This window comes from Semicossyphus pulcher, unplaced genomic scaffold (genome assembly GCF_022749685.1).
Source record: "Semicossyphus pulcher isolate SPU_LCO1_2020_fin unplaced genomic scaffold, fSemPul1.0.p SCAF_21, whole genome shotgun sequence".
NCBI lineage: Eukaryota > Metazoa > Chordata > Actinopteri > Labriformes > Labridae > Semicossyphus > Semicossyphus pulcher.
The window spans coordinates 4,401,833-4,429,828 of record NW_027211695.1 but is presented as its reverse complement, the minus strand read 5'-3'; the positions used below and the strand labels follow the sequence as shown (position 1 = coordinate 4,429,828).

Genomic DNA, 27,996 nt, shown 5'->3' with positions numbered 1-27,996 from the left:
TAGATCCTGTAAGAAGAAGACGCAAAAGCTTCCCCCTCTCAACCCTTGTGCCGTTTACAAGCCAGGTAGAGTCTGTGTCAATGTCTTGGGAAGTGATTTATCTGTAAGAACCACACACACGCTGATGGATTTATTTCCTGTATTATTTATTGAAAACCCAGCAGTCGTCAGTAATACCTGTTGTGCCCGTTCAGGCAGGCAGGGGGGGGGGGGGTAAGGAGATGTGGTAAACTAAACTAGCTGTCATTCTGTTGTCAAGAAAATCAAAGGCAAAAAAGACAAAGACAAAAAAAACACACACTCCGATATGCTACAGAATGACACCTTTGTATTGTTTCCTTATTTTTCTCTTTTAACACTTGTTTTTAAAAATGTTACACAGATGCAGAGAAAGAAAAGGAAGTGAGGAAGAAGTGTGACAGCAGCTCAGAGGGAGATCAGAAAGAAATTAAATATGAAAGATGGGTTTGGGTGTGTTTGTTTTCTCCTCTGCCAAGTGTTGCTCCGGCTTCTTTGTTGTGTAGTGAAAAGCCAACATCTCTGCAATCATCCCTTCCTCTTCTCTCTGTCGTTCTCTGCGTCTCTTCCTCCCTCCGTCCTTCTTCATCGTTTCTTTGGAGGTTGGGCTGTGCGGGGAGGAGTGACGGGCCGACCCGAGTTCATCCCTCCATACTGATACTTTGCTTTCTTCTCAGACGGCTTCAGGATCTAAGGAAAGACACAGGAAGGTCCCTTTTAAATCATAAACAAACCTTCAATTTTACCTACAAAAAACTGCATTTCTATAGTTTAAAAAAGGACTTCTAATTTCCTACCTGGAAGGAGCACATCAGGGTTTCATCCACGCTCATCATGCCACCGGCGTTGTCAAACTCTCCACAATAGTTTGGAGCCGAGAACAGAGTCACCAGCTGCCGCTTGGCAAAGAACTCATAGCCATCTTCTACCACCTGGGGGCGCCAGACACACAGTGAAAAACTTTACCACTACATAATGGTTTGTTAGAGAAGGCTTTGTGCATGGATGTTTGCTTTTTGGGAAGCCTAACCGATCATAGAAGGGAAGCCATTTGTCTCTCTTAGAAGAGGATTCTGTTTTGTCTTTTTTTTTTTAAACCTGGGCCCTATTATTAAGTATTCTGGGGTCTAAATGAAAAAAGTTTTGGAATTGCTCCAATGGATCGTTTAACCCAGCAGCTGCGAAAAGAGTTGTAATGGCTGCAGTGTAATCAATGCCATCAAATGCCCCCAATCGAAGTATGTCCACTAAAAGGCTCAGATTGACATTTTCAGTGACTAAAAAAAGGTCCTCCCACAGTCCAAAGAAATGCTCATCAGGTCAATTGGTGACTCTAAATTGCCTGTAGGTGTGTGCGTGAAAGGTTGTCTGTCTCTATGTTTCAGCCCTCTGATTGACTGGCGATCAGTCCAGGGTGTAACCCCACCTCTCGCCCAGTGACAGTTTGGATAGTCTCCAGACCCCACGCGACCCTGAACAGGATAAGTGGTATAAAAAGTGGATGGATGAATGGATTAAAAAAGGTCTATGTCTGTAGTAATCCTTTCTCTAATGTTGTCATGCTTTTTTTGCAACCAGAAACAGCTGTTGCATAGTGCTCTTCAAAGCCACCAGATTCCATTGATAAAAACGGTGTTTTTACCCTGCAGAACAAAGGAGTTGCTGGTCTATCGCTGCCTCAATCGCTTAGCTATTTGGGGCACTGTGTGGTATAAATTTAGTGTTAGATCTAAATTCTCAATTTAAAACATCAAAGTAACACAAACAAACTAACTGATCGAGAAAAGCAGTAGACCAGCAACGCCTGTGTTCAGGAAAGTAAAATCACTGTTATTTTCAATGGAGTTTGGTGGCTTTAAAGAGAGTGATGTAACGGCTGTTTCTGCTTTAAAAAAAAGGATGTTGCCAACTCAAAAAGTCCTCTCTCTGTAGGTATCCTTTCTGTAGAGTTGTCAGACATTTTGAAATTACAATCTGAGGCCGTTAGTCCAGTCCTGTTTCATTCAATTAAGATCCTTCTCAAAACTCAAATCCGTTGTCACATGCCGACCTGGGAAAAGTTATTCACACGCTGATCTTTTCTCGACTGTAACTCCCTCCTTTCCTGTATCACCCATGAATCACTCTCTCGCCTCCAACTGGTCCAGAATGCAGCAGCTAGGCTTCTTCTAACAGACGACATCACATCACTCCTATCCTAGCATCCCTCCACTGGCTCCCTGTTCGTTTTAGAATTTATTCAGATTTTACTTAAACATTTTTTAAAGCTCATTTGGGTCTTGCCCCTTAGATCCTCAGGTGGGGGCCTTATGGTCGTTCCAAAGTCGAGGCTCAAATCTAAATGTAACCGTGCTTTTTGCCATCAGGGCCCCTCGACTTCGGAGCGACCTGCTTGAGGAGATGAGGCGTGCAGACTCAGTGACGTCTTTTACATCACTTATGTGATGTCACCTTTTTAAATGCTTTTAATCCATTCATCCGTTCCTATTCTTACCTTCATTTACTGCTTTTATTTTACTTTAATATAGATATTTTTTTACTTTATTTATCTTGTAATTATTTTACTGATCCAAATCTTTTTATTTCTTTTACTCTGATGTGATATCATCTTCTTATCGTCTTTTTTACAACCTTTTATTTCTTTATCTCTTTATCTGTATTGCTTATTGCCTTACCTGCCTTTGATTCTGTTGTATCACTTTAATTGCTTCCATTTGCACTTATTCTTGTTGACCTTTCGTGTTTGCATCGAGTTCTTGCCTCGTGCTGAATTTTCTAGACGACTGTGGCCTCATTGTTGAAGGTTCTGTAATCTGTTTTGTAGTCTGTTATCTTCCTGAGTTTCGGCCTTTGCTTTGTGTGTCAAAGCACTTTGTAAACATCTGTTTCTAACCTTTAAATAAATAAAGTTCTTCTTATTATTATTATATTATAGTAACAAAAACACTTAGCGGACAAAGTTTGATCTGGTTTATTTGTAGCCACAACAGGTTGTTCTTTTTGTACCTTTTAGTCATGAAGTCCCTCAAGTATTTTAAAAACAGGGCCTAGGTTGAAAAAATATTGGAATTGGAGGTGTGTGACGTACCTGGTGGGCCCGGCAGATGAGGTCCAGGTCGTGGCGGTTGAGGAACTTGCTGACCACATCAGCTCCGAACGTGAAGGAGACGCCGCGGTCGTTCTCTCCCCAGCCCTGGACGTCTTTGTCTGGGTCCGACCACAGCAGATCACACAGGAGGCCTGGAGGGATAAACACATTAACTACATCTCATCAAACACTTCACGCTGCCCGGAGAGGAAAGTCAAACCTGATTCATCTCCATGTTTGACCCGATATCAAACATTTAAACCCGGCTCACAGCACGAAATACTCTTTGTCAAAGCAGTGCAAGTCGGTTTATGTCACATTTACATAACGTCATGCATTACAACACTTTGTCTGCCCTTGTATATACACACATTCTTCACATCCAGACACTCAGAGTCTCTGTTAAAGACCATAAGAGGATCTGAGAGACAGCTGCTGCCGGCCGAACACTGACGGCCTTATAAGGACAAGAACAACTGGGTCCAGAGAAGAGGGGGAAAGACTCCCGTGTCCTCTGGTTCACTATGACTCTAAACTACACATTTCTTAAAGGGACGTTGAAATCTAAGGAATATATGACATTATAAATACAGAGCTCAAATCCAGCTAACACAAACCGGGAGCTGTATCTTTCAACAACCTCATCGTCTTATAAACACATCTGTCCTCCCTCGGAGTGTCGTGTGAGTCTCTGTTGATATTCGGGAGAGCGGGAGGTGGTGTGCAGGCAGAGGAGGAGTCATTTCTAAGTTAAGAAAGTTGAGTTTACTCCCAGGGCTAAAAGTAGAAGCAAACCTGCGTCACTCCTGGGGATTTTTTTTGGCCGGTTAGGGTCGATTTTCTGCTCCGAGACGTTTGATAAAAACAGGCCTGGATTTGTTTTGACCATTAACCGTTCACATGTGTAACCTGATGAGACACGGTGGTAAACACTGTTCAATAAGTCAGCTGGTGGCTGAATGTAACCTTTATCACAATGGGGATGTTTGGATCAGGGCTGCAACTAAACCTTTTAGTCTTCAAACTGTGTGACTAAGGCTGATTACAATTTCTAAGAGCGAAAACTTTTGTCCAACAAAAAAGTTCAAAACCCAAATACTTTGCTATTTCCTTCTCCGTAACCTGTGCGGTATTCATGGCGAGGACAGCGGCAGTGTGCGGATGTTGTAGCAGGAAAACTTAGACAGGCTCTCCTACGCTAAGTTCAAGTAGAGTTCCTCACCACTTCAGATGTGTGCCTCTCTGCCAAGGCCCACTGACTCACACCGTCATAGCACCGACTGAAACTTCTGGCTGCCGCTTTTTGTTTACTTTCTGTGCTCCTGATGTCAGTATCGACGTGATCTCTGTGAACAGACATCTGGATACAAATGTAGAAGCTGTACTGCTCGCATATCGTGGGCTTGATCCAAACACTGAATCTCCTAAAGGCACAACAGGAAAGCCCAACAAAGTCCTGTAGAAGTTTGTCACAACAATGGCACAAACCAAGGGGCGGTAAAACAAAGGCTGTGCCGATATCATCGGTGGTGGTAGCGAAGGTCAGACAGGATCGCAAGCAGAGACCAGTTGTCTTCCACTATTTTTGATCCATGTCCGACGTCTTTCCTCTCGAGTGTTTGGCTTCGGAAAAGTGAAAAATATGACACTCCCCTCTAAACTTTGTGCATATGGAGTCTGACAGCAGATATCCTCAATTTTTGGCATTTCTCCTTGTTCTGAAAGCTTGACAGGCCTTCTGCGCCTAGTTACGGTTGCTAACGTAGAATTGGACAGTGGCCGTTCACGGGAGGGGCTTAGCGAAGGGTTAATTAATCTATTATTTGAAAAATAAATGTATCTTAAAAAGTTAGCAACCCTATTTTTACAAGCAAAATGCAGCTTCTTACATGTGAGGATTTGCTGCTTTTCTTGTCGTTTAAAACTACAAAATAAAAGTCTTTGAGTTTTGGATAGTTGGTTGAACAGTAGCAATTTCAAGACATCACTTTTGGCTCTCAGAAATTGTGATGAGCATTTTTCTTTTTCATTTTATAGACGAAAAGATTAATCGATGAATTCTAATTTAAAAAAAAAATGTAATAAATGAGTATACATATAAAGCATACTTACAGCACTGACTGATTGACCAGTCACTTTTGAGCAGGCTTTTGTTGTTGGAGTTGGATATCGATCTAACTGATAGGATGTTTTCAGGGCAGGTGTATCCATAAAAATTAGGGATTGACCGATTATCGGCGCCGATATTTGGCATTTTGACGCATATTGGCATCGGCCTTTTTTTTTTTTAATCCGACGGCCGATAAGAGTGCAGAGTGCTCACACACACGGCGGAGAGGAGAAAAAGTTCATTTCTTTGCAAATTTTATTTAACTTTGTTTTATTTACTTTATAAAACTTCAGGAAGTTATTTATTTATTTATTTAAATTTTCAGTTAACTTTATAAGAGATGCTGCTGACCCTGGGAACTCCCTGCGCTTTTTGTTTGTTGGTTTAATAAACAAATGCTTAAAGGCCTTTAAACAAAGTTAAGTGTTGGAGTTTTTTAATTATTCAAAATTTTGACACCAATATTTTCACTTTTACTGCAAATGAATATCGGCTCCAAATATCGGTTATCGGCCTCCTTGACTACTAATAATCGGTATCGGCCCTGAAAAAACCATATCGGTCTATCTCTAATAAAAACAAAACAATCTAAAGTAGATTCAGCTTTAAAGTCTAGCTCCAGTCATGTTTTAAGACATAAAATGTTCTGCTTGAAATAATAAATTCTGTCCGATATGTTTTTTCTGCAAAATACATTTAATTAATGCTAAAATGAAGGTTACAGCCGGCTCGTGCATCGCCGAAGTGGTAATGATATGCATTAACAGGATTGGCTCCTTCGGTTTGTGACGTCTCAAACCTGCTGATCTGAAAACATGGTGTTCAGCCTGTCCTTGGTACGCTGCAGTTTAAAAGCAGACAGGCCCAGCCATGAAGGTGACTGCTCATGTTGTCCCTGACATGTCTTGTAGCACATGAAGAACACCACATGGAGATGTTTACAAGGTTAAACACTTGAGTTTCACTCTTTAAGTGGCCTATAAACAAGCTCTAGCGTGATCGATATATTGGTCACCTGATCTGTCTCGGCCAATATGGGTTTATCACCGACAGATGCCTGTGCATGTTTTAAGATCTGCACAAACATAAAAAGTTACTTACTGAACATTTAATGCAGAAAACATTGTATGGAGTGATTTTAAACTGCTGTCATCCTGCAACCAAAACCCGCTCTAATGTGATGGTCAATATTACCCAGACAACAAATGCACACCCACACCAAATATCACCTTCATGGCCTACAGAAGTATAAAGTACAAGTGCCTCAAAATTGTATATTTATGCTCGAAAAAATTCCCTCTTGACAAGAGATAATCTTCCTGTGCTGACGTATGGAGAAATAAAGTGAACGTCATGACTAGACAACCACCTGGCAGAGTGTGTCATATCTGTGTGTGTGTGCGTCTGACCAACCTGTGTCAGGCACGTCTGTCGGTCTCATGATGCGTCTGATCTGCTCCATAGACTGCAGGTCCGGAGAGAGACCTGCGGGCGACACAATGACACATCAGATAGTAAATCTCTTTATAAATCTCTGTCCTGTGCCTGTGCAGGTATTAACCTGCATCCATGAACTTTCTGTGACCCATTTCCTCTGCATCAGATTAGTGAAACAGAAACACAAAAAGAGCTTAAATATGAATTAAACCCAGAAATGCAAATATCAAAACTTGTAGTTCAAAACTCCCATCTGGAAAAGTGCAGATTTAGTCAACGTGAATACCTCCGTGACAGCAGAAGATCTTCTCGTCCACGATGGCAGCGATGGGCAGGCAGTTGAAGCAGTCAGTAAACGTCTTCCACAGCTTGATGTTAAATCTGCGTTTACCTGCAGAATCAACAGGACGGCGAGTTCAGAGCCATATAAGGATATTTGAAATGATTTTACGAGCTCAATGTTGAGACAGATGTATCTGGAATAAAGTGCGCAGACCTCCTTCGCTTTGTTACAGCTTCTACTACTGGGAAGTTTATATTTCATATACTTTCAGATTGAGATTTAACATTAAATACAGAAACGTTTATAAAATACAACAGCTGTTTAAAGATTAAACCAGTGAGAAACACATGTTAATAACTTGTGAGCCCTTTCAAGAATACAGTATACTATACCATCCAGTTAGAGGTTTCAGATGTTCAGATTGTTTTGTTCTTTTAGTGTCTCTACGGATGTTTTTTAAGGTGTGTTTTTTCAACCAGAAACAGCTGTTACATCACTCTCCTCAGTGTCATTGACAATAAGGTAAGTTTACCTTTCAGAATACCTGGAGTAGCTGGTTTACAGCTGCCTCTCTCAGTTTGTATTCTTCATAGACTGTATAAAAAGGTAGACTCCCTAAAAGTGAAGCCAAACCCTCTCTATCGCCCCCTGCTGACTGGCTGCAGTATAGGTCATAAAGCCCGCCTCCTCCATGTTAACAGATGGGACATGAGTCAAACTATAAAATCAAAATACACGCCAAATACATTTTTCTCAAACATGGTTTCTGTCATTATAGTTAGTTCTTATTATGCTGATTTATGTCCAAGTGTTCATTTTATTTATAAGTTTATTTTTAATTAGTTATTTGATGCTATAAAAAGGATGATTGACAGCTCTGTTGACAAATACGGCTCCTGCAGCCGATCTGTTCCGGATGAGCAGAGCAGAGGAGGAACGGCGAGAGGAGACGTAACTAAAACAATCACTACAGACACTGAAGTTTCCATATCTGTGAACGTCTGCTTCTGTTAAACACGCCGGCGTGCGGGATCCTTTTGTCCAGTAATTTCAGCGTGTGTTTTGGTTAGCGGAAGTGGCTACGGCGGCTCCACCCGCCGATCTCTACTGCGCAACTCTGGCTCTAAATGACGTCACATTTTTCGCATCAATATAGTACAATGAGAGCAGATGGAGATGCGTCATCCATCTATATATACAGTCAATTGTATTTTAGTGTTATTGTGTGTTACACAAAGATTTTGTTGGATCCAAAACTACAATTTAAAACACTTACGTCACACAATAACACAAACTAACTAACAAATTAAGGCAGCGGAAGACTCGCATGTCCTGCAAATTAAAATGACTGTTTTTGTAAATGGAGTCTGGTGCCTTTGAAAAAGAGATAACAGCTGTTTCCTGTTAACATAAAGGTTTATATCTGTAGGGATCATATTTGTTATGTTGTAGAACACAAAGGAAAACATCTGAGCCAGTTGGTAAGCACCTTTAGTCTTTATACTCTGATCCAACAATAGGATTATGTTGCAGCAATCACGGCCTTTGTTGTGGCTGCCGGCCGAAGCCATCCAGGTTTGTGGAGGTTTGATGGACGTTTGTGGGTCTGCTTCTCTAATGCAACGCCTGTTCCGATCACGTGTTTGTGTACTGATCCGTACATAATGGAACAGAATCGACCACAATGGGAACTGAAAAATGGAACTGGCCGCACTTCAGCGTCACTAAATGATAAGAAGTAAAACTCACACTCGTCGTAGAAGCCGTAGATGCGGTTGATGGAGGCACACTCGTGGTTGCCCCTGAGCAGGAAGAAGTTCTCGGGGTATTTGATCTTGTAGGCCAGCAGCAGGCAGATGGTCTCCAGAGACTGCTTCCCTCTGTCCACGTAGTCGCCCAGGAACAGGTAGTTAGCCTCCGGGGGGAAGCCGCCATACTCGAAGAGCCTCAGCAGGTCTGTGTACTGTCCGTGGATGTCACCTGCGAATGCAGGGAGGGAGAGGAGGCCATGATTAATTGAATAAAATCGTAGAATAACAAGGCTGAATAAAACATGAGGTTACTGACCACAGATTTTGAGCGGAGCCTCCAGCTCCAGAAGGATGGGCTGACTGAGGAAGATCTCCCGGGATTTGATGCAGAGGCCGCGAACCTCGGCCTCCGTCATCTGGACGATCTTCCCTGGACGACATCCTCGCACTGGGGGAGGCAGAGGAGGGGGAGGAGAAGCATGAGTTTTATCTGCAACATTATCTAGTCTTTCGAGGCAGGATTTCGTCAACTGACAGAGGATGGAAACCTGTGTGTGTGTGTTGAACATCATTAAGTTATCAGCGTACACTGTTTGACCAAGAGTGCAGTTGTTCCCTGAGTTTTGCTGAATGTCACAAAGTCATAAAAAGCATCTCCCACAGTTTGACTTGTACATTAAATTCAAGTGAAACACGTGAGGCGGGGTTTCATCAATAGACAGGAAATAAACACACAGGCCGTTTCCATCCTCGATGTTGTCGGGGCCGTTTTTAAATGCGCTTCCTGTTGTGTAACAGAGGAAAAGGGGAGGGGGGAGTCGCTGTGGTCACAGGACAAGGGGCTAGATCAGAGTCTTCTTGTTTTAATTGCCATTAGGTGACTTATTATACTGTTTTAATTACTTTGCAAATGCACAGTGTGATCCTATTTTTTTGTTTGCACACAGTTGAGTTAAAGGGCAGAAGTTATTCATCAATCAGTTATGATCTCTTACATGTTTTTATGCATTTCCCTCACTGAGCCACATAAAGCCCATTTTTTCTAAACATAATTTTAACACAAATTATCATTTAAACATGTTTCAATAAACGTTACTAATAAATATACTTTTCAAATATGTAAAACGTTTGTCTTATTCAACTCAAAGCAACTGTACAAAACTTTGGATTTGCACAAAAAGTTTTAAAATCAAGAAACAACACAAACAAATAAGTCAATAAAAAGCTGACAAACATCAACGGCAACACACAAGGGTCACATTAAAGTCAAAAGCATTAAAGTTTGACTAACAGATGGATTACTGAGCCAGCTATAGTGGTTGGAGCACAAACAAAAATGTCTCTGCAGTTGCTTATGATTTCTTCCTCTGCAAATAAAATCAAAATGTGTAAAACTTCACACGTGAAGAGACAACAACACGTCGCTTAACCTGTTTGATGACACATGGAGCAGGTTAGGACGGCCTCATTGGGTCAGTGAGCCTTTCACTTGCTTACTTTGCTTTCAATAAGGAACTGTTGTGTGAGCAGAGGTATAAGAATATTAAAAATATGATATTTAAAAAGGAGCCTCTCCTTCCTCCTGAAACAAACAAGCTGTTTTGCCATTCAAAGGTTAGACCTTAGCCACGATTGGCTGACAGCATTTGGAGACACCACGTAGCCACACTGCACTGTCGGTCCAAAGTTGTATAAAACATGGCTGCTCTAGGATCGGTTATTCTGCCTTATATGTACGGGCCTGAATCGCCCGGAGGTATCGGAATGGTAAGTTGAAATCTTGTCGACTTGACTACAAGCTTGTGCAAGAAGGCAGCCTGAGGTGAATGACGGTGAATGACGATTGGTCGATTTCAGCGAAAGCAAGGTTCGACGAAGAAATCTGAAGCCGTTCTGAACGGCCCATTTCAGAGGCCACCTTTTTAAAAATGTCATTCTGGAAAAACACTTTTTAACTGTGAACAAAAAACACCCAAAAATGTGAAACTCATGCTAAATATGAGAATATCCATTTTAAAGATATGAGCAAAAAAAAGTTATAAAATCAAGAAACTAAATAAAAAGATAAGCAAGTTAGTCGAGTCGAGCCAACTATAGTGGATGGAGCACAAAAAGTGTCTTTGCAGTGTATTAGAGGATGAGATGGTTTTAATTTCTTCATCGGCATATTAAATCAAAGTGTGTAAAACTTCACGCATGAAGAGACAACAACACTTCGCTTAGCCTGTTTGACGACACACGGAGCAGGTTGGGACAGAATTCATCTCTATGGTTGGGCAAAAGACACCTTATTAGCACAGATTACACAAAATTATATATAAACAAACCAGAAAGAAGATCATGTAAGGCGAAAAAGCAGAAAACATTTGGGAAGAAAGAAAAGTTTTCTGTATCCTGCCGAGCTACATACTGTTCACCGTCAGCATTATAAAGTCTAAGTATGTTAAAGCGATGACATCTTTGCAAATAAAGCACTAAAAGGTTTTCAGAGCGCTAAAACATTTTGCAGAGTGGTCACCTTACAAAGTGAAAAACTTTGCAGTATTCATGAACAACACTCTCGCTTGTCAGGCACAAACTTCCACACAGAACTTCAGCGACTGTCAGCCAGATTTTACAGCTGATTCGTGCAAACCAGCAGTGACAACAAACCCCATAAATCCGCCTGTGGGATTTGCGTTTTTAACTTTCCCTGCAGTATTTCCATGTTCTGCCACTGCCCTACATTCCCCCCCCTGAGCTCAGATGAACAGCAGCGTCACAGACACCACAGAAGTGGGCCAGCGCTGACTCAGACTGCTGCTGTCAGATGACACCACACGGCAACATGATGGAAATCCTCGCAGGCCTCAAACGACACTTAATAGGCGAATCAACCAGATGAGGGCGGAGGAATCCTGCAGCTACACAGGCGGAGGAGTTCGGGCTTCAGGTGACTCCCATCTGTGCAGATCTGGAGGCATTTAAGGTCTAGCTTTAAAGGGACAACAGCAGTGTGTGCATGTGTGTGTGCAACATGAGCCTGCTGTTTCTGCCAGGAGACCTTTGACGATAAACACGCGCTCCTGTCTCGTCCGCTGCAGCCAAACACAACCTGTGATCACACACCTGAGAGGTCACTGCTGCTATATTTAGACTGAGCAAAGGTGGAGATTTTACAGGTTCAAATAAACAAGAAAAGAAGAGCCAAAAACATCACATGGAGGTTTTTTTCACTGCAGAACTGAAGGCCATCATGTCCCGGTGTGGTTTGGATACACAAACACGTTTTACTGTTGGTCTTTAAAGCAAAGGAGTGTCCACTGAAATGTGTGTGTGTGTGTCCGGAGTGATTTCACACCCCTCCCTTTCAGGCCAGTGATGACGCGTTTGCAGGTCTGTGCTGGCTCAGCTGACAAGGAGGGAGGCCTGATATAGGACGCACACACACACACACACACAGATGAACAAACATCATAATCAGAACTAGTCTCACTTGCCTGGGAGGATCCCCTTTCGTCTTACGGTTAAGTTAAAGCAGAGCTGGGAATACACACACACTTATTCCCTCACACACACACACACACACACACTCGGAGTGACCTTGACTCCAGATCGTACCACTAGGGGCTTGCGGGGAGGTATCCCAGCATCCTTTACTCTGTCACCGACGCACTGCAGCTTCCCCACTGAAGAGAAAGAGTGAGAGATACCAGGAGGTAGTACCCACATCTGATCACCATGGCAACCCGGCAAGACCAATTTTTCCCGCCTGCAAGGTGTTGGTGAGCGGGAGCTGCGTGTGTAGATGTATCTCGAGGGAGAGGGTTGAGGGGCTGATTTGCTGATAAAGTGGCATCGCCGACAACCCACGCCCTGCATACTAATGTGTAGTGAATGTGACAACAGAGGCCCGCGCACGCACACACACACACACAGTTTACTGTAGAAGCATCTCAGCTTGGAAGAAAAGGTTCTCCTATTTCCTTATTATATTCTAATATTCCTATTAGTTGAGATTTAAACATAAACAGGAAACCATAGAAGATATTTCGGGGTTTGAAGGCGTCTCGGACTAAATGTGCCTGAGTTCAAATTCTGAAATCAACAAGTATATTTTTTACCAGAAGCTTTTAGTTGTAGCTGATGCAAAAAGTTAAGTTTATTGACTTTGTCAATAACTACAAAGAGGGCTCTCTCAAGCACCAACCAGGAAGTAGGCCTGCACGAGAAAACTGCAAAGTGCGATTACGTTTTTCAATACTGCGATTAACTCATGAAGTGCGATGAATAAACAAACATTTAAGAGCGCATATTAGCTATAACTCTACTCACACTTTTTATGTCTATGTGCTAGAGATGCACGATATTGGATTTCTTGCCAATATCCGATATGCCGATATTTTACAACTCATTTAGCCGATTACCGATACCGATATTTTTTCCCCGCACACCTAATAGCAGAGATCATCAACTCTCTTCTGTATTGGAATTAGCATACAGTATAATGGTGATACTCTCATCACATGTGTTACAACGGTCGGGGTGACGGGTCTTGAGATGGTTAACCAAGTTTGTAGTGTTGAAAGACTTTGCCTTGGCTCCTCCTCGCATCACCGAAGCTGAGCAGTCATTGCAAATAGCAGTGTTGCTCTCTATTTCGGACACTTTGAAACACTTCTACACCACGGACATTTTGGCTTCTAACTCTCTCATGCGGCAGGTAGACACACATGTGACATCATCACGCTGCGCCTCGCAGGTCTTCTTTGCGCCGGGGACATTGCGCCGAGGTCGGGCATTTAATCGAGTATGCGGCAGCCCATTATTTTATCGGATAATTATATCGGCAGATATCGGCGTGTTGGCCGATATCCGATAGTTCATTTTTAAGCCAATATCGGCCGATACAACCGATAATATCGTGCATCCCTACTATGTGCTGTTCTGTTTTAAACAACACCTGTGTTTGCAACATGTCCCTAAAAGCTGTTATTTTTTGAACCACTAACAGAAACCAAATGATCTGAGGGGAGCTGACAGCTACTAAGGCGTCATCTGATTGCATAAAAACGGCTAAACCGAGGGCTCCATCCAACAGGGAAAATGTGCATGCTGAGTGAGAGAGCATGGCTTGTTAACATACAATCACTGTTGTTATTCATTCAGGCTTTATTGCTCATGCTCCTGATGATATTGTGATTTATAGCGTGACCCTACAAATACCTTCTTAATCATTGAGGTGTTTTACAGTATGTGACCAAAGACAGGGTGTCTTTCAGTGTTTTTAGTAGAAGCCTTTAAGGAGACTCAAGTCTGACCCGCTCTTACACAAAGGCTAGGAGACTACAAACTGAGGCTGTGGTGTTTGAAGACTATATCCATTTACCAGGCATGGAGGGTTTAGCTATGACTCATTGTCAAGTTGCATTAGGGGAATAGTAGGATACATTCTTTGGAGCACTTTTGAACCACACTAGGAACGAACATTCAGGATCTCTCAGCCTCTACTGAAACAAAACTCTTAAATCTGTCAATCTCAAGTCCCTTAAGATTAATTTGGAAATAAATGTTATCGATCTTTTCAATATGTTTTTAAGAAATAAAAAAAATCACTTGTACAAGCCCTGTAAATATTAATATTTGTTAGCTTTCTTAGTTATCTATGTGTTGTTGACGGCTTTCGTAGCCGAGAACACTCGCCGTAGGACTCCGAAGCAGAAGGTGGCAGTAATGCACCTCGTAAACAAAGAGAAGAAGAGTATCATCAACTACGTAACATTGTTTATGTTGTCGTTCCAGTGTAGGAAAGCTTGTGAATCGCATGATCCCAAGCCCATACAATGGAGCCGACCTTTGCACTTTGCCTACTATTAATCATATTTTGGAGAAAATCTCAAGAACGACCCTCTCACCTACATTCCTACAGTATCAGCCATGGCCGTGCAGTTCAGAGGATGATAATACAGTAGCTTTCACGCCTGACGTGTACCGTACCAGAGTACACATAAACGGATCTCGAGACCGCCTTTTAAAGCTGAGTACGGTACACAGTGTTTCACATTAATCAAATGAACTGGAATTAGGGGTCAAGTATACTTGGATCCGGGCCCGGATCCCTCATGTAAAAACCCCCTTAGGTATTAGCCTAGTAAAAACCCTGCTTCATTACACAAGAAAAATGTATAAATGTAAATGTTTATCGACAAAATATTTTGTCTTTAATTTGACCGCTTTGGCAAATAATGGCCTCCACATCGACCCTCAATTTCTGATAATGGACACCTTGTTGAGTGTTATCCTTTATAAAACTGAAAATATGTCACATAGGTTTTATTCTCTGAATGACAAATATAAAACACTGTACTGCAGCCAAATATACTCTCACTACTTGATCAGTGTCGGGGTGGAAAACGAGCCAGGTCCTTTGCTGTCTGGTTTGTGATGTTCAGCTAGCATTTCCCAGCTGGTTTACACAAGATTAGCGGAAATCTCTCCCTCCAGAATCGTCCCATTCATCTCACCTAATTTGGTCAGGGTCTTGTATCTGTCGGCCTGATCCTTTAAGTTTAGGTTTGGTCACAGTCTGATCTCTTCAGACTGAATGCTGAGTCCTTTTTCTCGCTAGATCCAAAGGAGATCACTTCAAGCAGCTTTTTCTGTCTTTCCCAGACCTCCTCTTCCTCTTCATCTATTCATCCTTGAGTTGCTTTCTTAGCTGAGCCCGCACCCCGGGGTCATCGTCCTCCTCCGCCTTGCCAGTGAACTGTGCTGACGTCAGAGGACAGATCTGCCCGGTGCCCTCCCAGAGCGGTTTTACATTCCAGACAGCTCACAGACCCCAAAGACCTAAACAGCTCTGACTGTTTGGAGCTGAGCAGCCGTACACTTGTATCTGCAATATGCATCAAAATCCTAACCTGATATCTTATTAGGTTGCAAGTTAAAAAAGAGATTAAAGGATTAAAATCAGTCTATGAAACTATTTACAGTCCAAAACTCTACATTTAATTAACTTAGTGATATTAAAGAAAAAAGAAGCAAGTAGCCACATCTGAGAAGCTGTGATCACAGAATACTTTGGGCCTGTCACCTAAACATCCATCATTTGAATTATAGTCTAATTTAAGAGGTCCAAAACTTAACTTGCACCTATTATTATTATTATTATAAACACCATTATTTTTTACAATTAAACAATTGGTGGATCAATAAATAATAAATGTTTCTGTTTTAGTCCTCAGTTGGTTGATACATTTTTTTTTAATCCTCAATATTCATAAGAAAAGGGGCGCTGGGTTAGCTCAGTTGGTCGAGCAGGCGCCCCGTGTATAGAGGCGACAGTCCTCATCGCACTGATTGCGGGTTCGACTCCCGGATTGCCGATCATTTTGTGCATGTCATCCCCCACTCTCTACTCCAATGACTGTTTATATAGATGGACGACGCATCTCCGTCTGCTCTCATTGTACGGAATTGATGCCAAAAAAGCCCCCGTGACGAGCGCTGCCATCTTGCGATGGTGACGTCATTTGGAGCCAGAGTCTAGCAGCAGAGATCGGCGGGTGACGCCGCCGTGGCCACTTCCGTTTACCAAAACACTCACTTAACTTACTGAAAAAACAGCAAGGATCTCGCACGTCAGCATATTTAACAGCAGAACAGCCACTTTGTGTTGGTCTGACGCAGACGTTCACAGATATGAAAACCTTCCTTTAGTCTCCTCTCGCCATTCGTCCTCTGCTCTGCTAATCCGGAACAGATCGGACACAGGAGCCATATTTGTCAACAGAGCTGTCAATCATCCTTTTTACATCATCAAATAACTAAAAATAAACATTTCAGAAAAACAAACACTTGGACATAAATCAGCATGATAAGAACTAACTATAATGACAGAAACCATGTTTGAGAAAAATGTATGTGGCATGTATTTTGATTTTATAGTTTGACTCATGTCCCATCTGTTAACATGAAGGAGGCGGGCTTTATGAGCTATACTGCAGCCAGTCAGCAGGGGGCGATAGAAATCTTTAGGCTTCACTTCCATCTTTTTATACACTCCATGCTCGACTCCCACACATCCTGCTGTCTATCAAATAAAGCCAAAAAGCCCAAAAAAATAAAAATAATAATTGTGCTACATTATCATGATTTTTTTAATCTAATCCTTTTTTTCCCCAAATAAAACCATTATCAAAATAAAGACTTTGTTTATTTACCCATCCACTACTATAAAGCATGTTTGCATTATATTGGGAAAAATCTGCGATATGCAGTTAAATTGTTCAAAGCTTAATTTCTGTCTATCTGCTTTCTGCATGTTTTACGCAACATGTCCGCCTGAAACCAAAAAAATTAATAAAAATTCCCACCACTAAACTGACCAATTAATGTGAGGGTAGCTGACAGCTGTTTGGGCTTCATCTGATAGCATTAAAATGGTGTGAAAGCATGGACACTATACCCAGGGCTCCATCCAAAAGGTGACATTTACACAGGCCTAGTGAGTGAGAAAGCATTTAACATTGTTGTTATGTTAACAGAAAATACTTTTTCTACTTCATGCTATAAATTCAGACTTTTGCAATGTGTTTATTGTAAATGCTCATATTGTGATAACGATAACATCTTGATTAAATTAATTGTGCAGCGCTACGATAAAGAAGAGACAGCCCATTATATCAGTTTAAAGCACAACTTCTCACTATCCTCTGTGACAGTAGTTTATACACGCAGTATAAGAAAGGAAAATAAGTTAAAGAAACGTGTAGCCTTTTAATATAAATGACATGTAGAGGGGGCAGGGGGAAGTCATCATTTCATCTGCCTGACTGTTTGAAAACCACTCACTAAGGGTCAACAAGGTCAACTATTTTCCACGTATTTAAAAGGAGCAGTGTTCACTTCAGTAGTGTGCGTGTAAGAGCCCAAGAGACGGAGGCAAAGATAAGTGGAGAACACACGGATTGCCTCTTGAAGGCATTACCATATATGGGCGTTACTGTACAGAGGAAGGAGGAAGTAGTGCGCGTCAGTCAGGACAAAGAGGGAGCGCTCGAAGGCAACAAGTCAGAGGCCAGAGCTCCGGCAGCGGGGGAAGGTTCACAACAATGCGGCTTGTCAGACCGGAGCTGCGTTCAAGAGCGTTCAAGAGCGACAAGGAAACACACGGTGATGTCAGAGCATCATCATCAGCTTAGAAACAGGAATGAGCCTATGAAACACTTTTCAGAGTTAGTTTCAACAAATTGCAAACTACATTTTCAGTAAGTCTAGTTCTTCTATTTTACAGAGGTTCTTTTTAAAAGCATATAAGATCTGTCCCTGCAGAAATTCAGTCTAAAATCGGTTGATTATAATATTTAAAAAAGATAACAAACCTAGACTTTCAATACTCTGTAAGACACACATAGTTTTGGTGATTTTATAAGCCACTTGTTGCAGCACAACAAGCTATAAACGTACACCTTGCATAATGTCTACCATCTGATAGCTTGTGGTGCAAACATGTTAGCAAACTTTTAACAAATGCAGTGCATCAGACAAACTTTACCAATAAGAATGCCACAGGGAGCTTAACTCAATTAAGCAGTTTCATGTTAAAAATCAGCATTTCTCCGATGTTTCGCAAGACACCGCGAGGCGCTGTACTTGTTGTCTCGGCAATGCTCTTAAAGGAGCAATTCGCCTCTGAAAAAAAGCCACTGTCAGTCAAAGCTGGTGTTCTCTGTAATCAATAGAAGCAATAATATTTGGAATTGGGAAAAAACTGCTCGTGGTTTCGCCCATTCCACATTCCTACAACACCCAGCGTGCATTGCGTCCCTCCCTCTGAAAGGAACGGCCCAGTGAGAGACACTTGAGTGAAATACTACCGTTTTCGCTGCAGGCAACGTCTCAGAGCGGGACAGAATCTGTAACACGACGAGAATATACCGGTGGATTGTCTAAAAAATCTTCAGGTCTGCAGCCTACATTTCAAACCTGACGATTTGAACGAGACATCGGAGGCGGTGTCCTGTCTGAAGCTGGAAACAAGGCTGAAACCATCGTTACAGTTGCCAGCTTCTACATCAAAATGAGCTGAAAGATAAACGCTACAAAGAGCTGAGGGGAACTGTATTGGGTTGGGTCTGAGGGTTTGTCACAATGCATATAGCAAATATATTGTGTTTTGGAGCTTTCATATTTTTCAGTTCAAATGGCAAGTTCAGCAAAAAGATGATTTTTGTTTTTCTCTGTTTGCCAAACAAAAATATCCAAAGGAACTTCTAATGGTTTCGAGCTGAGCCATGAATTTCAAGCAGGTATGACTGTGCATGATTTAGTCACTGCTGCACCTCACAGCACCAATAAAGATGCCCCGTCAGACCTTTTTTAGCTCTCCACCTCCATTCTCTATTCTTTCCAACTGGGCAGGAGGCCAGCCGCTCCCCTCCACTCCTCCGTCTAACCCTCTCCCACACGGGGCCGGTGGAAAACAGTGACCCCTCAGTGAACGAGAAACACAAAGTAACTCTGGCGCGGAGCGAATATTAAGGCAGAAATCCCGACTGCTATGGCATTTTCTCTGCAGGCTTTGCATTTTCTGAGGACGTTTTGTTCGCCTCTGAGTGCCCTGCGTGAATGGCCGTCTTTGTGGGGCAAAAGAAAGGGTGAAATTGAGAGGAGAGACTGGGGGAGAAGTAAACAGGAGGCATGGGTACAGGCACAGAAAGTGGGAGAGAAAGAGGAGAAAACGAGAAGTGCAGGGAAGTCGGAGTGGGGGAGACGCAGAAAGCGAGGGAGTGAATGGAAGGAGAGGGGAGGGAGGGAGGGTTTTATTGGAAAGCATTGCTGGGCAGCTGAAAAGCCAGGGTGAGATCTGTGCCATGTTTGGTGCCAGGGGGTGAGCGCTCCCCGCCACACAGGCTCCACGATTGTTGTTTCCATAACACGAGTGCCACGCCAGCAGCCCGATCGCCACGCAACACAGCCGCAGTGCTCCACGTCCGACCAAAACAAGGAGGGCGACACCGACGTAAAGAGCAACAACAACAACAGTGCTGTAAATACATCAATTTGGAAATGAGAAGTTTCTCTATCTGTTGTGTAACTCTTTGGTGCAAATGGCGGTTAGCATTTGTCGGTGTTATGATTATGAGCGGGTCCTTGGAAAATGTTCTCTCTTGTAAGAGGTTTGAGAACCCCCGAGGTAGCTAGTTTCCATAGATACCCTATGTCGTAAACAAGCCTGCTCCACACGCGTCTCACCTGCTTTTGTAAAGGAAAAACAAAAGAAATGGTGGGTGAACAAATCCAAAAAGCAAAGTTAGTTTTTTGGATGCCCGTACAAAAATAACTGCAAAGTCGGAGCTAGAAAATGTCAGGGCAAAATGCTTCGTGCAGTATAAGAGAGCAGAGGTGTAGGTGTGAGTGTGGGGAAAAGAGAGGTGGAGGAAAGTAAACAGACGCTAGTTAACATTAAAATAAGCCTACAAGAAAAACTGTAGACTGTCGTGCCTGAATAGAGAATACCTCTACTTTTGATTGTACCCTGCCGTATCCCTTAATCGTGCCGTTCTGAATTATTTAGAAGCATTTGACAACTCAGAAATTAAACTTTCCATCCTGATGTACGGAGCCGTGGTGTTGATTGTGCCACATAAAGCCTACAGGCCACCTGTGCTGGCACACCAGACAGAGGGCCTGTTGTGGCTGAAGCCCAGACCAGTGTGGGCTTAGCATGTGCCTGCTGGGAAAGCTGGGGGCCTGTAATAGCTGCTTTGCTGGATCGCAGCACACAGAAGTGCAGCACTAAAAGTAATGAGGAGCAGAAGGAGGGTCTGTTATGCAGAACACAACCATGAAACAGAAAAACACACAGTCGGTTCAGGCGAGTTTACACAAACATGCATGGAAGGAAACGTGTGTGTGTGTTTGCCGTCTGCTGTTTGAAAGCACTTCTGTAAATACTATGAAAGATGCAACATCAGCTCACACCAACTGTATTTAATCTGCTGTGAAATCTGAAACATGCTACTGAGAGATGTACCAAAACACGACAACTGATTTACAGCCAGGCAATGGTAGTATTGATTTGTTCTCACCGCAGTGACCCCACGATTAGACACCTAACCCCTAAAGACGACATGTCCTCACACCTAAAGGACAGAGTAGGTCGGTTGCCAATGTCTCCCAAAAAAGACATAAGACTGTTGGAGAGTAACAGGTGTGCTGGACAAACATGTGGAACATGAGGTTAAGGTTGTCCTATGGGAGTAGTTTGGTTGGATTAAGGCACAAAACCACCCGGTTAAGTTTAGTAAAAGATTAGCATGTTAGCTCTGTAAGGTAACTTGGTAGTATATGTTAGAATAAGTCAACATCAATCATAAAATTTAGGTTATTAATGTTGTATGAAGGAGGGTGTCCAGGGTGGAAGTCCATCCTGTTCTCTTTTGTCAAACAGCTATACTTTGTCACAGCCCTCAGCAGCTCAAAGAGATGCACAAGGTACCCTTCAGTGCTGGGGTCTCCAACAGGTAGCTTGCGAGCTAACGGTAGCTTGGGGCCTGGATTTTAGTAGCTCGTCAAGAGGTTCACAAAAAATCGGAAAACAATAACAATTGCCACTTTACTTATGTACGTAACTTAAGCATGGTAATCAACTTACTTCTGTAACTTAACTTAGCCAACTCTAATGTAAACTAATCCGTACATTAGATGCTCAAAGAATCTGCTTTAGCCGTCCAGCATGTGGGAAGTCAGGTGATGTAGCAGAAAGACCAATATAGTCTGCTTTGGGTGATGGATGGGTCCGAATACAAGACTGAAAAAGTGGAGTCATCTTATATGCGGAGTCTACAATTTAAAACGCCAATATGCGTTCAACAACAGTCGACGGCGCCACTAATCTGTGAAGCTAATGTACCCGTCATAACTGAGGCCAGCTGTCAGTCCCAACTACAGTGCCAGGGGGATGAAAGATGGAGAGACACACACGGTGATTGTCCGGAACAAAGTGGCTGAAAAGTAGGCCAAGTTAACCAACTACTGAGGCGCAGTTATGATGCCAATTTTAAGATGATGGTTATTAATGCAGTAGAGTCTCTAAACTACTATCAAGCAGCCAAGAAATACGGTGTCACAAAGCGTAATGTCCGAAGACGGCAAGCCCAAAAAGCTCACGGGCTGCCGTAGCGCCGCTTGCACCGGTGGCTGTGGAGCTCCATGCCCCGTCCTCCTGTGCAAGGGACATTACCTTGTGCGTCTAGCCCAGGGGTCTCCAACCCTGACCTTAAATGATCTGCTCGTTATCAACCAACTGAAACGTCTTAGGGGATTGATAATGCGCTAAACATTTGAATCAGGTGTGTTGGAGTACGGAGAAGCTAAAAACATGCAGGAAGGTAGCTCTAGACGAACTCACATTGCTTTTAACCCATACACACTTTAATTTTCACTTCTATTTTTGTCTTACTCTTATGTATCTTACCTTGAACTCTGCTCTACTTAAACGTAAAGAACATGAACATGGCGTAAATGCCAAAGTAATACCTGCGGCATTCAGACATTGGCACAACTTGCACCCCTGCAGCGCATGTGTGAAAGGGGCTTATGTGACGCCAAAGGGGGACTGTGATAAGAGTGTCATTATTTGATCACCTGTGATGAGAACTCTTTGGAAAGTCTTGTGTTTGACTCATCCGTCCACCATGATCTCCCCTGTAGGTGGACTTACTGGCTCCTTAAACTACTCAGCCTGACTTCCTCCTTTCCTCCTTTCAGACTTACTAAGGCCGCCTAACAAGAAATATAAATACGGGTCGTAACAAACTGCCTACACAGACAATCTGCACGTCTGTATTACCGCCTTGCTCATTGCGATGAGGACAATAATACACTCAATCCCACAACAGGTGTCATATTACTAAAGGTGTTACAGTAATGCTGTTGCTCTTCTAAATGGGCAAACTATATGCGAGTCCACTGCGTCAGAGCTTCTAGTCCTAATGTGAACCACTGACAGGACTGAACAAGTGAAGCCAACTTGTTCAGGAGACTCAACAAGCAAACATCCAGACAGATAAACACAGACACACAAATGCCATTTTAAATTACACAGACAAACGGCTTTAATATGTTCCTCTATGCCCCATTGTGCCCCTCACCTTTAAACTCTGACTCACAGGACTGGTCACAAGACAGAAAGTGACATGTCATTGTATTCAGAGTGACAAATGAAACCAGAGAGGCCAGAAAGCCGCACACTGAGGCCGCCGAGGAGCTTCAGTGATTGTAAACCATGTTGTCAGTCGATCTGGTTTAGCCTGTCAGCTCGACAACGCCTGTCAACCCCGCCACCAAACAAGGGCTGAAGGACACGTGCACTGTGAGGGCGTGTGTGTGTTTGTATCTTTAGATGTCCACACACTTTCAACCTGATCCTATACTCACAACGTATCTGCAAAATAGTAATGCAACAGGAAAACAGTCAAATTATGCTTCAAATAAACAGTTATTAGGAGTATTTGATTAACCTACATAAAGGCACACCTGTTGCAGTACTTAATCAATGTGCCGCTATTAAACTGCAGGTAAGAATAGCGACACAGAAGCAGAGCTGAAGAGCTTAGAGCTAATGTTATTAAAGCAACCAATGAAAGAAGAGAATTCTATAATTTAATTTAATATGTACTTGTTTCATTAACTTAATCTTTACCAGACAGGAGACCTGACAAGTAATTAGAACTTTAGAATGGACGTCACAAAGTTGGAGTTTTACTCCTGAATTGTTGGCACGGCTGCAACTGCGACTACTTCCTGCAGATTTTCAAATACCATGTATGACCATCATACCTTTATCCTGGAACATATCTACCATGAAGCTAAAATATATTGACATAAAGATGGACTAAGTTGTGTCCAATAGCAAAAATCTACTCAGATAAAGTTGTCTGTATTCTGATATCAATACAGTCTGATGATTATTATTTAAGCCCAAAACATGATCTTTTTATAAGCATACAAAAGCTGTGTCCCAATCCAGGGGCTGCATACTTCGAAGGCTGTGTTTTAAGGCAGATTGCGTCACAGCGGCGCTTCGAAACTGTCCCAATTCGAAGGCTCCTTCAGATGCATCCGACAAATGCGTCCTCCTCGATGGATCCACGAAGGGTGCATCCTTCGCGGCCCAATGTATCATTGAGATTCATTGGACGCCAGTATCATTAATTCATTTAAGTCATCATTCATTAAATGACATAGGCGGACTCATACGCGGCCGAAGAATAGACTTTTAAATGTAAAAGTTTTTGGTTTCAACTCAGTCGAATAGCTCGCATTACACATGTTTAATAAAAAAAAAAAACGAAAGGGCCACTTGAAACAAATTATCTTTAAAATAATAGGTTAAGTTACGTGACGTTAGTTATGCTAGCTAGTTAGCCCGCTAGCTACCTGTTGCTAGGCGACAGGAGCGGCGTTTGGTGACCCAAGTGTAAGTGCGGCAACAAGAAATCCTCCGTAGACCAGACCATCTCATTTCGGTTTGGCTTTAACATCTACGCAGGCTATGAATGGCGCATCCTCGGTAGACCGCCTCCTTCAAAGGCTGCAGGCCCTGGGTTGGGACACAGCTAAAGTAGTCATGGCGACCAAACCAAACCAAACCAAACCCTGACTTATGTTTTGTGAAGCTGTCACAGTTTTGTTGGATTAACACACCAAACCTACTTAGAAAAGATATTAAGTTAGCATTTTAACTTTAGCTTGTTCAACATGAGCAAGTTAGCATTGTCATTGTGAGCATGTTAGCTTGACAAGATAGCATTTAGCTCAAAACACTGCCTCACACAACTGCTAGCATGTCTATAGACGGAACTATTCATTAACTAACTTGCACTTAATCAATAAAACGCAATAGTGCCTATTTGATTGAAGGTTAAGCAAAAACATATTGAATGGAGTTTTAAGCATATCAAATATTTTAATGGAAAATGAATTGCCTAATTTCAAATCACAATTAAACATTTTTGAAAGGGAAAAAAAACAAACAACTGACCTGAACATCTCCTATATTACTGCAGCCCACTCCCCCTCCCGTGCGTGTGTGTGAGCGTGTGTGTGTGTGTCTAAAGGGGTCGGTTAATTTCTACCAGGAACAGCTGTGCCTGTTGACATTTAGTAGGAGATCAGAGAGCTCTCCATATGTGCGCCTCTGTTGTGCATGAGTATGTCGGTCTCTGACTGGCACCAGTCCTGATTCAAAAAGTGAGACATTTACCTCCTTCTGAAGTGGTTCAGGAAATCCTGTCATACCTTAGGAAAAATGCCTTCTATTCATTTAAAAAGGTAAAAAAGTGAGTTTGGCAAAGAGAAAACTTCCTGAGCTGCTGACAGGCCATTTAGCAGACGTCTAAATGAAATCAGGCTGTAGATGTAATCTTGTTAAGTAAACTAAGATATCAAAGGTTCATCAGGAAGCCTGTCAGAGGTTTTTTTGTGTTATCAAAAGGTCAAGACTGAAAATAAATGCAGCACCAAAGAAGACAAACTGATACACAAGCGATAGTCTGGATGGGTGTATTTTTGAATATGATTTAAACACATCATCTTTACTTAGACTAAAAGCAACTTTTGATGGCATCTTTTGTTTGCAAATATATTTTTTAAATAAGCAAATAAACTATTTAAAGTGATTTAGCAATGAGCTAGTAGACAGAAAGTTAAAAAGCATAATTCTGATAACTAAATGATCTTTTTTTTTTTCATCACCTTATTGGTTTTGTCCTGCTTCTCAGACAAAACATGTAATTTGAATATGTAAGTTGAGTTTAAGATAGGTGTGAGGAGCTATTTTAAATAGACCCAAGACTTATCAGTTAATTAAAAACAGATAGGGGTGGGAATCGCAGGGTAACTCACGATACAATACGCGATATGTGGCCCACGATGACGATAATATCACGATACACCGATAATTAATATATTGCAAGACAATCATATAGGCTAATGATAAATCACTAGATCTGATTAACTGAAGAATACATAATGCCCCTGAAAAGGTAAAGTACAGTTTTATAGTATTTATTTACAGCAATTTGGTGTCAGTTTCACAGATTTTGACAGAAAATCAGATGAACCAATGATGCGGTGAGTCAAACTGGCAGGGAAATCTGATTGGAGCGCTGTATTTCTAAAAAATTTAAATATCGATATTTGGCGCCAGCCTTTCGATAATTGAATCGTACGAGTCAGGAAGACGATATATTGCTGTATCGACATTCTGTCCCACCCCTATTAATGAGAATCAAAATAAGAAATACTTTATTAATCCCCGGGGGGAAATTCGAGGAGCTAATCAATGTTAAAAATAACCACAATGAACAGTCTTATTTTGGCCCAGCATTTGTGATCTTAAATGTTGCCAACATTAAACATATACCATTAGTGTTTAGCCTGAATCCTGCCTCATATTTTCACACCAAAAACGATCCGGTCCGATCAAAACTAGTTGTCGAAGGAAAGAGAAAGATGGTGAAAAAAATTGGATGGTTGCATACATTCACAGCTCACATCTGGAAGCCTTTAGGCCTCCATCCCTCCAATTTCCTCCTCTGAGGTTTCCTGGTCTCTGCATTAAAAAGCAACTAAATATGTAGCCTGAAAACTAGCTGCAGTAAAGCCTTACCCAGTTGACAACACAGGCTGACACACGGACACGCAAAGCAAACAAGCAGCATTATGTAACCAGCCTCAATCAATCCAGATGATTAGGTTATACTGACATGTTTACCCACAGTGTGCTCGTTCATTAGCATAAGCTCCCAAACTGTGTACGTTTCTATGGCTGTGTGATTTTTAGCACACTGAATCTGTATGTGTGTGTGTGTGACAGGCAATCGATCATAGATGTTTGTTCACCGAAGCTTCAGTGTCCGCATGTTTACTGAAGACACAGAGGGACAGTGTCTCAATGAAAGGCCAGAGACAGACAGACAGATCGGCCCATCACCTGTGTCAGGATCCCTTATTTAGCACGGCTAAGATAATCATCCACTGCTACCCAACACATAACAATGGTGAAGAAGCAACAACAATGCTTTCTTCGAAAGTACTGTGGTTTGCTTTTGCCCTGTATGAACAGATTAGGACTAACAAAACAGACATTATATCCAAACTTGCATATAAGCTACCTAAGAAGACAGAAACACACTAAGATCCCGAATTATTGTATAATACATGTGTGGAGATTGTCCAAAAGTTGTACCAAAAGTTGCATAAATGTTTAAATCTTTGTAGGATAACAACACAAATCTATGAACCGTTGGGATGGGGGGAAAAAGCAACTCTAAGATTGAATATAGTTCATACACAAATCTTAAAGTTAAAAAGTTGTTTTTTTTTATTGCTAACATGACACAAACTTAAAGTAGTCCTGTGGCTTGTGTAAACATGACCATTCAGCAGTATTCCCCACATAAACACTACAATACTGTGACAAACCTCAGCTGAGACCTCTTACGCCAAATCCCTTTGGAAAACTTGACTTTTTATCTTATGACTGCGGGAAAATGATATATATGCATGCTGGAGCCACAATTTTAGCTTGAACCAAAGACAACAGGAGTGTGCTGAAATATTCGACACACTTTATTCACCGAACTACAACTTGTTTTAAATGAAATGACAACTTATAGGACTGATAAGCTACCGCCCACCATGGTGACTTTTGTTGTTAAAAAGATTGTGGAAACATAAGCCGGGTCGTTTATATGATCGAGAAAAGTAAAAGCTTACTGCATGCCTAAATGATGACATCAGTAATGGTGTAATACAAGTATTGCGACATTATTGAAGGATAAATTTAATTTCTATAGTTAGTCCCCCCTCATACTCGGCTAGTCGGGGCAAAACAACAGTCCAGTAACTAAAAACTTTGTCACAATTCAATCAAAAATGCACACTTTAACACATACAATTCAATATAAAACAAGTTCATAGTGATGATTTGTGAAATCGTGATAACTTTACTAAAGGTGTGTCTGTGACTTGTATTATCGACAGACGGGACTGGTCCTGTCCACTCCTTCAGTACACCGGGATAAGCTAGCAAGTGACGTTAAAGCGGGTCTTTTTCTCGTTAACTCGTGTCAAAACGACACCTAAATAACCAGCGAGGCCTAAACCCGCAAACAACACGATAATCGAAATGTAGTACGGTCACAAACTCACCCTCTAAAAGCCTGGAAATCAGCGAGTCGACGTCCAACTCCCCCTCCGCCATTTCTGTAACGTACAGCTCTGCCCGCCGCAGTCTGGAGCTGGCAGGGCAGGCACCGCC

General features: G+C 42.1%; 1 protein-coding gene across 1 annotated transcript; it reads right to left on the bottom strand.

Moving 5' to 3' along the window:
* Nucleotides 1-129: 129 nt before the first annotated feature.
* On the bottom strand, nucleotides 130-27,996 carry LOC138600412 (serine/threonine-protein phosphatase PP1-beta catalytic subunit). The gene is made up of 8 exons (XM_069671832.1): nucleotides 27,888-27,996; nucleotides 9,004-9,135; nucleotides 8,686-8,916; nucleotides 6,940-7,044; nucleotides 6,630-6,701; nucleotides 3,107-3,258; nucleotides 816-950; nucleotides 130-708 (listed from the first exon to the last, which is right to left on the bottom strand). The coding sequence occupies exons 1-8, from the start codon at nucleotides 27,937-27,939 to the stop codon at nucleotides 604-606; spliced, it is 984 nt and encodes a 327-aa protein (XP_069527933.1). The 5' UTR covers nucleotides 27,940-27,996; the 3' UTR covers nucleotides 130-603.